The sequence below is a fragment of the Pelodiscus sinensis genome, chromosome 5 (genome assembly GCF_052426305.1).
Source record: "Pelodiscus sinensis isolate ZL-2025 chromosome 5, ASM5242630v1, whole genome shotgun sequence".
Taxonomy (NCBI): domain Eukaryota; kingdom Metazoa; phylum Chordata; order Testudines; family Trionychidae; genus Pelodiscus; species Pelodiscus sinensis.
The window spans coordinates 101,699,815-101,713,067 of NC_143056.1; the positions used below are offsets into that span (position 1 = coordinate 101,699,815).

The window sequence follows — 13,253 nt, forward strand, 5'->3', positions numbered from 1 at the left end:
AGTTTTCTGTCGACAAAGAGCATCTAGACTACATCCAGTTCTGTCAACAAAGCAAGCCGCTTTGTCGACATAACAGTGTGGACACAAAGAACAGTGTAGATGCAACAATGCCTTCTATCGACAGAACTCTGTCAACAAAAGGCGTTATTCCTCGTAGAATGAGGTTTACATATGTCGACAAAACTGCTGAGTTTTCTCAACGTTATGTCGACATAACTCAAAAGCAGTGTGGACGCAGGTATAGTTTTGTCGACAAAAGTCCACTTTTGTCGACAAAACCCTGTAGTCTAGACACACCACAAGATATTAACAATCTGACTAAAAAGATGTATTTTATTATTTGGGAACAGTCTAACTAGCATGAAATGTGGTCTAATTTGTTAACAGTGTATATCGCATGTAACATATTGATACTAAGGAGAGGAAGATTAATTTACTAGGGGAAAAAGAGACACATCCAATTTTGAATTTGGAAGAAGTTGTAGCTTCTTTGCAAATTGTTGTCTGTTTTAAGCTTGTATTTATTGTATTAAGGCCTAAAGTTACATACCTGAAATGGAATTTGCTAATGGGGCTAGGTACCTTCATGTCCTTTGTGCCTATGATCATCTCACTGTTGATTGCTTATATATGGATTTAAGACTCCATTTCATCAAATCACTTAAGCTACATATATATTTAAGTGCTTTACTAGATCAGGTCCTAATTATGGAGTCTAATTATTAAATATGCTGAGTACCCACTCTTCCCACTGATCTCAGTTTCCCCATTTCTAATTAATTCCATGTTGCTTTGGGATTTCTCATTCTGAGATGTTTGTTGGTTTTCAAGCTGTACAGTAGGTTTGCAACACATTACAGTTGACTGAGATGAGGTAAAAATAAAGTATTGTTAGTAATAAACAAAAAAAGTCATCTCCATTTTACCTAACAATTTGTGCAGAACTTTTTAGGGTTCATATGTGCCATTGCAAATCCACTTTCATTTACAGTGTAACTTTACTTTCTGTCATTCCCCACCCCTCACCACCTTTGATGCTTGGTTATTTATTTCTTTGCTTTTCTGTAACTTCATTTTGCTGGATTTCCCATCATCTTTGCTTCTTCCTCTGGCTATCTGCTGCTTGGAATGACTGAAGATCGCATCAGAAGTATTAGTGCACCGATATTAGGTACTGTATCCAATCGAGATGCAACTGTAACCTGCTATGAATTTTCCTGCATTCTTTTCTGTTTTTCTCCTTTTAAAAATGCTAGTGAATGTTAGAAGTCCTAATTAGGCAAGTACAATCCTGAAACAATAGAGCAGCTTTTCTTTTTAAAGTATTCAGTCTAGTTCATACTGGGAACTTATTTTGGCAGATAAGTGTCAGTCGGGGAGGTGAAAATTTCACCCCAAGACATAGCTATGCCCGCCTAACCCCCCTTCCCTCCCAGTATAGACAGCACTAGGTCATTGGCAAAATTCTTCCATTGACCAACTCTTGGAGAGGAGGATTAACTATAGTGGCAGGAGAACCCCTCCCCTAGTTGTTGGTAGTGATAGCAATAAAATGTTATAGTTCTTCAGCTATGCCCTATATCATTTTAAGTATAGGCATAATCTTAGCATGGGATTTTCAGAAGTACTCAACAATGGACTCGTTCTCCTTCCACTGAAATTTGGTAAAAGACCCATTAACTTGGAAGCCATGATAGCAGCCAATGATGAGAGCTTTGGAAAAATCTGATTCTTATTAAAGCAAAATCTCTTAAGAAGTTAGGGTGTGTCTAAACTACATGCCTCCGTCGACGGAGGCATGTAGATTAGCCAGATCGGCAGAGGGAAATGAAGCCGCGATTAAAATAATCGCGGCTTCATTTAAATTTAAATGGCTGCCCTGCTCTGCCGATCAGCTGTTTGTCGGCAGATCGGGGCAGTCTGGACGCGACGCGCCGACAAAGAAGCCTTTCTTGATCGGCACAGGTATGCCTCGTGAAACCAGGTTTACCTGTGCCGATCAAGAAAGGCTTCTTTGTCGGCGCGTCGCATCCAGACTGCCCCGATCTGCCGACAAACAGCTGATCGGCAGAGCGGGGCAGCCATTTAAATTTAAATGAAGCCGCGATTATTTTAATCGTGGCTTCATTTCCCTCTGCCGATCTGGCTAATCTACATGCCTCCGTCGACGGAGGCATGTAGTTTAGACGTACCCTTAGTGTTAAGATATTAAATATTAATTACAAACTTATAAACATCATTAATACAAATGCTTTTATATAAACTTGCCCTTTATGCAAAAAAAAATTGATCAGTTGATTATTATTTGCTATTTGTGTTGAGATTGTGCCTACAAACTCCAGTCTTACAGAATCATAGAAATGTAGGGCCGGAAGGGCCTAAAGTCCAGCCCCGTGTGCTGTGGGAGGACCAAATAACCATAAACCATCTGTGATAAGTGTGTGTCCAGCCTGTTTTTAAAAGCCTTCAATGGTGGTGATTTCACAGTTCCCCTTGGATGCCTATTCTAGAACTTAACTACCCTTATATCAGAAAGTCTTTCCTAATATCTTATTTAAATCTCCCTTGCTACAGATTAAGCCCATTATTTCAGTGACATGAAGAACAAATGATCACCATCCTCTTTAAAACAGCTCTTAACATATTTGAAGAGTGTTATTTGGTCCCTCCTCAGTCTCCTTTTCTCCAGACTAAACATGCCCAGTTTTTTAACCTTGCCTCAGATTTTCTAAACCTTTTAATCATTTGTGTTGCTTCTGCTGGACTCTGTCCAGTTTCTCCACACCATTCTTAAGATGTGACACCCAAGGTGAGGTCTTACCAAAACCAAATAGAGTGGGGCACGACCGTTCCTCCAATGTCTTACATATGACACTCTAGTTAATACACGCCAGAATCACAGAGGTCAGGAGTCCAGCCCCCTGCCCAAAGCAGGACCAATCCCAATGAAATCATCCCAGCCAGGGCTTTGTCAAGCCGAGACTTAAAAGCCTCTAGGGATGGAGATTCCACCATGTCCCAAGGGAACCCATTCCAGGGCTTCACCACCCTCCTAGAGAAAGAGTTTTTCCTAATATCCAACGTAGACCTCCCCCATTGTAACTTGAGACCATTGCTCCTTGTTCTGCCATCCCTCACTACTGAGAACAGCCTCTCTCCATCCTCTTTGGAACCTCCCTTCAGGAAGTTGAAGGCTGCTATCAAATCCCCCCTCACTCTTCTGCAGACTAAACAAACCCAAATCCCTCAGTCTTTCCTCACAGGTCATGAGCTCCCGCCCCCAAATCCCTCTCCAATGCAGCCACATCCTTTCTGTAATGCGGAGCAGAGGGCAGAACTGGACGCAATACTCCAGATGTAGCTTCATCAGTGCCAAATAAAGGGGAATAGTCACTTCTCTGGATCTGCTGGCAATGCTCCTCCTAATGCATCCCAATATGCCATTAACCTTCTTGCCTACAAGGGCACACTGTTGACTCATATCCAGCTTCTCATCCACTGTAATCCCCAGGTCCTTTTCTGATGAATAGCTGCTTAGCCAGTCGGTCTCCAGCCTATAGCAGTGCTTGGGATTCGTCTGTCCCAAGTGCAGGATTGCAGTTGTCCCTGTTGAACCTCATCAGATTTCTTTTGGCCCAATCCTCCAATGTGTCTTGGTCACTCTGGACCCTATCCCTGCCCTCCAACATATCAACCTCTTCCCCCTAGTTTGGTGTCATCTGCAAGTTTGCTGAAGGTGCAATCCATCCCCTCATCCAGGACAGAAATAAAGAAGTTCAAGCCCTAGAACCAACCCCTTGGCACTCCACTTGATACCAGCCACCAACCAGCATCAAGCCATTGATCACTACCCATTGGGCTTTCTATCCATCTTTCAGTCCATTTATCCAATCCATACTTGAAGTATGGATTCAATTTGTGATGCACTATAAATCCCTACATTATCAGAAGTCTGTTCCCCATTTTGTAGTTGTGTGCTTGATTTTTCCTTCTTTAGTGAAAGACTTTGTATTTGTCTTTATAGATTTTCATCTTGTTGAATTCAGATCAACTGTCCAATCTGTCAACATCATTTTGAATTCTGATTGTGTCTTTCAAAATGTTTCTTAACCCTCCCAATGCAGTGCCATCTGCAAATTTTATAAGCATACCCACCATTATCCATTCTAGTCATTAATGAAAATATTGGATAGTACAGGATCCAGGACTGACCACTGCAGGATAGCACTAGATACACGCTCCCAGTCTGACAGCAAACTATTGATATCTACTCTGTAAGCAAGACACCATTGTCCCAAGTACTGTACAACACAGTGAAAAAGGTCCTGCTCTCAGGGACTTAAAGTCAAAGATTGTTTTCCTGTGCCAAAACTCCCATTGAAGCCACTGTGGTTTTTCCTTGCATACGATGGGGAGATTAGTATCAGAGGGAGAGCTATCTTAGTTTGTATCTGCAAAAAGCAATGAGGAGTCCTGTGGCACCTTAAAGACGCAGGGTATGTCTACACTAGCTCGTTAATTCAAGTTATGTAGGCAAATCAGGCAACCGGAGTTGCAAATGAAGCTCAGGATTTAAATACCCCGGGCTTTATTTGCATGTTCCCATCCGGCCACCATTTTTAAATCCCCCTTAGTTCGGATTAACTTTAAACTGCCACGTGTAGCCGCGGGCAGTTTGTTCGAACTAAGGGTGATTTAAAAATGGCAGCCAGACGGGAACATGCAAATAAAGTCCTGGGTATTTAAATCCCGGGCTTTATTTGCAACTCTGGTTGCCTGATTTGCCTACCTAGCTTGAATTAACATGCTAGTGTAGACATACTCTAACAGATTTATTTGAGCATGAGCTTTCGTGGCCAAAAATCCACTTTGTTGGATGTATGATATTATAAGAAGATTGAAATCTGGTACTCAAGATCTAGTGTGTAAATCTGAGGTGTGAGGCCCAGGGCAACTCCCCTGCCACAGGCCCTGCCCCCACTCTACCTCTTCTCCACCCCACCCCTGCTCCGTTCAATCCTTCCCCATCCCTGTCCCTGCTCTGCCTGTGCTCCGCTCTTGCTCTGCCTCCTTGCTCGCTTTCCCCAAGCAACATAACCTGAGGGACTGTGGGTGACAGCAGAGGTTGCCTTTGCACAGCCCCGCCCCCCCCACCAAACCCCTTCCCTCCCCCCGCCCCCTCCCCCACACACACACTCTGCAGCAGCAGGGAGCTAGAGCTATCCGGTGGCCTGTTCCACTCTCCTGCACCACACGCCCTGCCCACTGCACCCTGCTACTCCGCGGTGGTGAGAAGCGGGTCACTTTCAGGCTGGGGCACTCCCTATCCCTCTGCCACAGAGAAGCAGAGCATAACCAGTCAAGAGAGGTGAGTGTGGGGCGAGTGTGGGGGAGAACCCATGCTGCCATCCCATGCCAGGCCCCGTAATCCCCTGGGGTCTCTCCTGTCCATAGGACGGTTGGGGCGGCCATCATGAGGCCTCCCAAATTTCGAGGCCTGGAGCAGCCATCCCACTTTGTCCTACGAATGAGACAGCTTTGTCCCTGAGTCTAAATGGGGCTTTTTTCCATAGAAGTACCCTCTCCCCCACAGCTGGGATTGGAACCAATATTTAATCATGTTGCTCAGTTACTCCAATGTCTAGGAAAGATGTAGGGAAGAGTAAAAATAACAACTGCAACAAACCTTAGCCCTGTTTCCATTTCTTTCTGACGGCATTTCTAAGATGGAAGGTCAGGAAAATTAAAATAACTCTAGAATTAGACAAGTGAACTAGAAAGTGAGTTTGCCTATAACACTGTTCCTCATGATTTCACAAATGTGTGAAACGTTCACTATAGAAAAGTTTCTTGTGGCACTTCTTGACCAATCAGGATTTCACATTGTCAGATTGATCCAAATTTTTTACTGGCATAACTCCATTATTTGGCCCTGAATCTACACATTAGGATCACCTCAGACTTCATTATTACAATCAGAGGGAATTAGAAGTTGTTATAACATGCACTTGGACAGTTCTGATCATCTGTCCACCAGAGGGCCATGCTGCCAGTATCTATAAACTATTTTGTTAGCTACAGGCAAGATATAAATTGCATTGACCAGATCAGCTCCTGTTTGTTAATGAGACTGATTGCACTAAAGCAACATAGAGCTGCTATGACAAGTCTGCTTAGGCCCCTCATTGTTTTCCTTAATCTTTAAACATCTGATCCAGCCACACCCCACATGGTGGCAGCCATGCATTGCACTAAATGCTATTTACTGTATGACTGATGTTACAGATTGAACCTCTCTAGTTCAATCTCTGGTTCAGCTACAGCCATGGTCTGCCAGGATTTTACTTAGCCAGATGTCCTGGCGAAGTTTCCAGCAGACCTATAAAGTTTGTAAACAACCACCAGCCCTGGCTCTTTGTTTTGTGCTGTTACTTAGCTCTAATTTACCTCTAAATGTCTTCTGAAAGCCCAGTAAGCAGTGGAAGTGTTGGTAATGCTGATAGACAATACTGACCTCCTGTGGTTCAGCAAATTCTCTGGTTTGGCACCAGTCAGGTCCCAAGGCTGCTGTACTAGGGTATGTCTACACTACAGCGCTAATTCGAACTAACTTCGTTCAAATTAGTTAATTCGAACTAAGCTAATTCGAATTAGCGCATCCAGACTTAAAAACTAGTTCAAATTAGCGTTTTGCTAATTCGAACTAGCATGTCCACACTGAGGAGACCCTGAACCAAGGTTAAGGATGGCCGGAAGCAGTGCCAGCAGGGCATCAGAGTAGGACTTAGATCGTGGAGCTGCTGTCTCAGGCTAGCCGAGGGCTGTGCTTAAAGGGACCTGACTCCCACCCCGGACAGACAGTTCTCAGGGGTTCCCCACTTGCAAAGCTGTACTGGCTTGGAGTGCCCTGAGTGCCCACACGCGGAACATCACAGCACTCGGCCATCAGCCCGGCTGCACTTGCCACAGGCTGCCATCCGGGGGGGGAGTCAATCGGGGGACTACAGGAAAGCTTCCACCCCGAGGAGACCACAGAGCCACCCCAGTCCTCCCCACTGGGGGCTTGTACCCCATTCCTCCCTCACCTCCTTCCACTTACCCCTCCCTAGCCCCCCCCTTCCTGATGTACAAAATAAAGGACACATGTGTTCAAAAATAGAAACTCTCTTTATTGAACAAAACTCGGGAAGACTGGGAAAAGGAGGTGAGAGAGGGGAAGAGAGAGGGTGGGAGAGGGGAGGGCAACTAAAATGATCAGGGGTTTGGAACAGGTCCCATATGAAGAGAGGCTAAAGAGACTGGGACTTTTCAGCTTAGAAAAGAGGAGACTGAGGGGGGATATGATAGAGGTCTATAAAAGCATAAGTGGTGTGGAGAGGGTGCATAAAGAAAAGTTCTTCAGAGGACACCAAATGAAATGAATGGGTAGCAGGCTTCAAACTAATAACAGAAAGTTCTTCTTCACAAAGCAAATAGTCAATCTGTGGAACTCCTTGCCGCAGGAGGCTGTGAAGGCTAGAACTAGAACAGAGTTTAAAGAGAAGTGAGATAAAGTCATGGAGGTTGGGTCCATGGAGTGTTATTAGCCAGGGGGTAGAAATGGTGTCCCTGGCCTCTGTGGAAGGCTGGAGACGGATGGCACGAGACAAATGGCTTGGTCATTGTCTTCGGTCCATCCCCTCCAGGGTACCTAGTGTTGGCCACTGTCGACAGACAGGCTATTGGGCTAGATGGACCTTTGGTCTGACCCAGTACGGCCATTCTAACCTCAGGGCTCAGGTCGGGGGTCTCACTGGACCACCCTGATTTTCATGCACACCTGCTCCTGGGTGGCCAGGCTGGCAGCTATCCTGCCCTAGACGGCCACTTTCCTGTGCCTAGTGCGGAGGTTGTGGATGAGGTCCACGATGTCCACACTAGACCAGGCGGGCGCCCGCCTCTTGCGGACCCGGGCAGGCTCCCGGGAGCCGCCAGCCTGGTCCCGGGAAGAGGCGGAGGGCTGGGTGGAAGTGGGTGGCTGGCTCAAGCCATGCCAGGTGCAGGGTCTGCTGGCTGGGTGCTGGCAGGCTTGCACCTGGCACGGACACCGTAACCAGCCCGTGCCCCTTTAAGGGCTCCGGGGCCGGGAGGGGGGCAGAAGAGTTTCCCTGGTGGTGCCCAGAGTGGCCACCAGGGAAAGCTGGGAAGGGCTAGCCTCCCACTAGTTCGAATTAAGTGGCTACACAGCCCTTAATTCGAACTACTTAATTCGAACTAGGCGTTAGTCCTCGTGGAATGAGGTTTACCTAGTTCGAATTAAGCGCACCGCTAGTTCGAATTAAGTTCGAACTAGCGGTTTGCATGTGTAGCGCCTGTCAAAGTTAATTCGAACTAACGTCTGTTAGTTCGAATTAACTTTGTAGTGTAGACATACCCCTAGAGAGGTTCAACCTGTACTTCTATTTAAGGAACTTTCCTAATCAGTGACACTACTGTGACACAAATTGTGTGTCTTCTCACAGAGAAGGGCTGTATTGTACTCCAGTGACTTTACTGGGAAAGTACTGGTGTACTTGAGAGCAGAATTTGGCTTTTAGTGGATTTCTTGAATTAGCTGTAAACTATCTATATGACTTTCAGAGGTGAAAATAAATGGGGTTACACACTCAAGCTTTTGCTAAGTGATTCACAGACTTCACAATTAGTCTAACTTGTCTGACTGTGTGTATACTCACTTTCTGCATAGTTGCATTTGTTTAGTGAATGAATTCAATTTTTAAAGCCATTGTGAAACATTGCCTTCTAGATAAATAGCTTGTACTTTATGGACATGTAGTTTAATAAATAACTTGGCTACTGTATTTATCTCAGGAGAGACAGAGAATATGGATGGTACAATAATTTTAGAGGAACTTTCACCCCTTTCTTCTGGAAGAGAATCAGGTCCACAGTCTCCATTGTCTCCAGAAAATAAAAGGAGTCCAAAAGGCATCAGGAAAATATGGGGAAAGTAAGATCTTCTTCATTCCATATCCATGTCCTATCAAACTATTTCAGATCACAACATTTTCAGTGTACATCATGTTCTAGAAGAGCTAGAGAATCTGTACCTGTAATAAAACAAAATGTCAAATGCAATAAGCAAAACCAGCAACTCTGTATGTCCACGTGGGCAGGTATGTATGTATGGCTCAGACTGAGGTAATAGATTCCTCAAATCTAGGAACAGACATACTGTACGAAGGAGAAGTTCTCTAATTTATTAATGTCATACGTTGGATGGAAGCCAAAAACTTTAATTACCATTTTTTTAAAATGCCTTCCATGTCTGAAGGCAAAAGTTGCAAATACAGGCTTAGTCTTAACCTGTTAGACACTTGTCTTTTCCAAGCCACCAGTTGTTTGGTAGTCTGAGTCCAGGCACTTCGACTATTTGGGGTACAGTGTCGGGACTGAGCAGCGTTACTCGCAGAGCACTTTGCTTTCACGTGGTTTGGACTAGCTGCCTTATCTAATCGTCTCTGCAACCTTCATCATTTGCTCAAGAAAAGATTATTAAATGATTCCCGCTAATAAGTGTAATAGCCAGATCTAAAAGTTTCATTGGAACTTACACAAAGCTGACATGATTGGTGAGTTCCATAGCTTCTCTCCAGCTTTAGTATAAATGTTTTGGGCTTACTGGAGAGCTAAGGTGCCTTTCTGTGTATATCCCTTTTATGGATTAAATAGAAATGCTGGATGTCATGCTCTAATACATGGTGTTTTGCTCTCTGTACAGAATAAGAAGAACTCAGTCAGGTAACTTCCACACAGATGATCTAGGTTTAGCTGAATTTCGAAGAGGTGGTCTCCGTGCAACAGCTGGACCTCGATTATCTAGATCAAAGGAAACAAAGGGGCAGAAGAGGTAATCACTTTTACTTTCAGTGTATCTTTGAACGGAATGTATCTCCTGTGATGAAGTGTAGGCCAGCTTACTTCACAACAATTGAATTTCACTATAACTAGGAAGGGTATTTCTGATGCATCCTCTTTGCACTGTTGCAGTTGCAGGAGGTATTGAGCTTCTGGTTGGAAAGTCTGAGAAGCCATAACTGCTCTTGTAACAGAGAGCAAATGAAGCATGAACTCCTTTTCATTCCCTGCTTTGGGAAGAACTAGACTGGGGTGGGCAAAAGGGTCTCCGTGGGCTGGATCTGGCCCCCCAAGTGGGTTGATCCAGCCCATGGAGGCCTTGTCATGAGAGACTTCACATATTCCCCCTCCTCAGGCCTGACTGACCTGGGGGTGGAGGGAGTGCGAAGTCTCCTCCCACTGCCAGGGACACGGGTACCTAGAGGGAACCGCCAGCTGTTCAGAACAGCTGGTGGTTCCCTGGGGAAGACGGGGGGGAGGGGGCAAGACTTTGCATACTCCCCCACTCCCAACCAATCAGGGTCTGTGGGTGGAGAAGCACAGAAGTGTCCTGGCCTTGCCCCTTCAGCCTGAGGCCCTGCCCCTTCCAGAGTCAAACATTTCTGATGTGGCCACTGGTCAAAAATTATTGCCCACCTCTGAGGTATAGGATGATTCGTAGTCAAGGATTCGATCTTAACTTTCCCCACATGGAAACTTCTCTCCTTTCTCTTCTGCTGAATTTTTCAAGAGTAGGTAGAACTAAAACTATGTAAGAACGTTCAGATTAGCATTCTCTGTATCGCAATGTATATTTGCCATATTATGTACTCCAAAGCTAGGTGTCAGTTCTTTTTACTGCAATACAGAGAACAGAGTATGAACCAAATCACAGAGACCCTGATACAAATGCACCTTTTGGCTGCTCTTCAAAGAAGATCAAAGCCATGTATAAGCCATGAATTCAAGTTAATTTGTTTATTGTCTTTTAAATATTTCTCAGTGCTATCAACTAAAGACAATGAACCTTGCAGGATCAGGCTCCAACTTTCTACTTGCTATGGGGTGGGTTTTTTTTAATGGAAGCTGGAAAATTATATTTAAAAGTGACGTGATTTAAAATATAGCTATTGTGAAAGCATTTACTAACCTCCCACTGCCAGGTTAGAAGGCTTTTCTGAAGAGTCAGTTAATTCTCTTTCAGGTGATCCTAATACTGGGATTTTGCTTTTCAGTGACAACAATGCTCCCTTTGCTCAGTGGAGCACTGAAAGGGTTTGTAACTGGCTTGAGGACTTCGGTCTTGGTCAGTATGTCATTTTTGCACGGCAGTGGGTGACTTCTGGCCACATGTTATTAACAGCAACACCTCAGGACATGGAAAAGGTAAGAAATCTGGAATTGTTGCTGTGTATAAGGGAGATGTAAATGGCTGGTCCTTTATTGTATCAGTCCATTAGCTACATTTAGATTCAAGCATCAAAATATAGCAGCTAATTCAAAAAGGTGTATAGTCGTCTTTATGTAGCAAAAACTAAAATCAGTTTCTCTCACATGTATGGCACCACGTACAAACTATTTGTTATCATTGGTTTTATTACAGGAACTAGGAATAAAACATCCTCTGCACAGGAAGAAATTAGTTTTGGCTGTTAAATCAATAAATACAAAACAGGATGATAAGTCTGCACAACTAGATCATATCTGGGTGACACGTAAGTGCTTGTAGAACTTTGGGACTAGAGATTTTGGAGGTTTTGCCTCAATTGAAAAGTAATGAAAATGTTTCAAGTGTTTCTTGGACACAGTGAATGAGAGCTTTTCATGGAAATGTATATTAAAGTCAGAGGATTGAGTGTCTAAACATACTGTACCACAGTGACAGTAGGAAGATTTAATTGGTAGAAGAGATTTATATTTTAGAAGTTTGGCCTTTTTGAATGTCATTTACAATGAATATGCTTTATGTTGTCAACGCTTACTTTTTTATTTCTTTGGAAGTTTGAACCTTAGCTAAATTTAGGACTGAGGAAAAGGCAACAGAAATTCAGCTTAAAAATACCTCAGAGATCAAGCAACTCTTCCAATTTAACCACCCTGAGGAGGACTGTGTGACATTCTCAGCCATTTATTCTGTCCTCTAAAACATTTCAGGAATGCCATTTGTGGGTTTTGGGGGGAGCTGCCTCCAGCTATCTGACAAAGGGAGGGCAGAAAACCTTGAAAGGGGAGTGAAAAAGAGAATAGGTGACACATGAGTTTCTGAAGGGGGTCAGGGGACCCTGAGTATGAGTGAAAGCACAGAGAACATGGAATTTCGTCTCCAAGAATTGTTTCTTGGATATGAAAAGACTTTTTAAATCTGGATTTGTTTTCTCCATTCTTTTTATATTTTCAGGATGGCTTGATGATATCGGCTTGCCACAGTACAAAGATCAGTTTCACGAATCCAGAGTTGATGGGAGAATGTTGCAGTACTTAACTGTGGTAAGATAGCTTACCTAACACGGCTTTCCCTCCATTCAGACTGATGCTGAACCTTCCATCTTACAAATACAGTACAGTCTGCTTAAAAGCAGTCCTGACATTAGCCATGTCTCATCAATGGCAACATATTGCCAGTCCCAACCCATTAACATTAGCAGTAATAGCATTCAGATATTAGCAACATGCTCCTTATTGGCAACTGTTTGGGGGAAAGAAACGTGCCACTTGCACACTGGTTTGCAAGGCTGCAGCTGGGGTCAGAAGTTCTGGGATATTTCTCCCCTGGTTGCACCCCTGAACCCGGAAGTGCCGGCCAGCGAGCTACAGAGCCGGGGCCCTGCTCCACTATGTGGAGCTGGATCTCTCCCCGGCTCTGCCCGCAGCCGGCCACCCTGCGCATCCTCCCACCCCGCCCCCAGAGCATCCCCTTCGGCCCCTGCCATGCGCGGCTCCTTCTGGCCACCTGCTGCTGCCCATGTGCAGCATTGCACGTGGGCGGGGAGAACGCCCGGGCCATGACGTGACGTGGTGTGACGTCATGGCCCAGGATTTTAAAAATCCTGGGAGGCCACGTTGTGGGGCCTTGCTGGTTCCGGCTTCATCCTCCAGGGCTTGAGCGCAGGTCCCGGCCCCGCAACCGCAACGTGGAAGGCAGAAGGTAGGGAATGGGCTTATGCGGCGGCAGTGGTGGCGGCGGCGGCAGTGGTGGCGGCAGTGGCGGGGGGGAGGGAGGAAGGAAGGGGCTTAGGCTTGGGCGGAGGCAGAGGGACGGAGGGGGAGGGGTGGAAGGAGAAGAGGCTTGTGCGGGGGGAGGAGAAGGCACCAAGAGACAGGGGTGCAGGAGAGACAAATGCCAGGGGCCCAAGAGCAGGAGGGGAGGTGTCAGTGGG

At 45.2% G+C, this 13,253-nt stretch overlaps 1 protein-coding gene across 14 annotated transcripts in view; it reads left to right on the top strand.

Moving 5' to 3' along the window:
* The window catches only part of PPFIBP2 (PPFIB scaffold protein 2), a 246,930-nt gene that overhangs the window by 216,636 nt on the left and 17,041 nt on the right, over positions 1-13,253 (top strand). For 13 of the 14 annotated variants that reach the window (XM_075927828.2, XM_075927829.2, XM_075927832.2 and 10 more), the window contains 6 exons: positions 1,139-1,171; positions 8,851-8,989; positions 9,761-9,889; positions 11,112-11,262; positions 11,480-11,591; positions 12,275-12,363. In XM_075927828.2, the coding sequence (XP_075783943.2) occupies positions 1,139-1,171; positions 8,851-8,989; positions 9,761-9,889; positions 11,112-11,262; positions 11,480-11,591; positions 12,275-12,363 (653 nt within the window). The remainder of the gene's footprint in view (positions 1-1,138; positions 1,172-8,850; positions 8,990-9,760; positions 9,890-11,111; positions 11,263-11,479; positions 11,592-12,274; positions 12,364-13,253) is intronic. The other variant, XM_075927830.2, reaches the window with a different exon arrangement.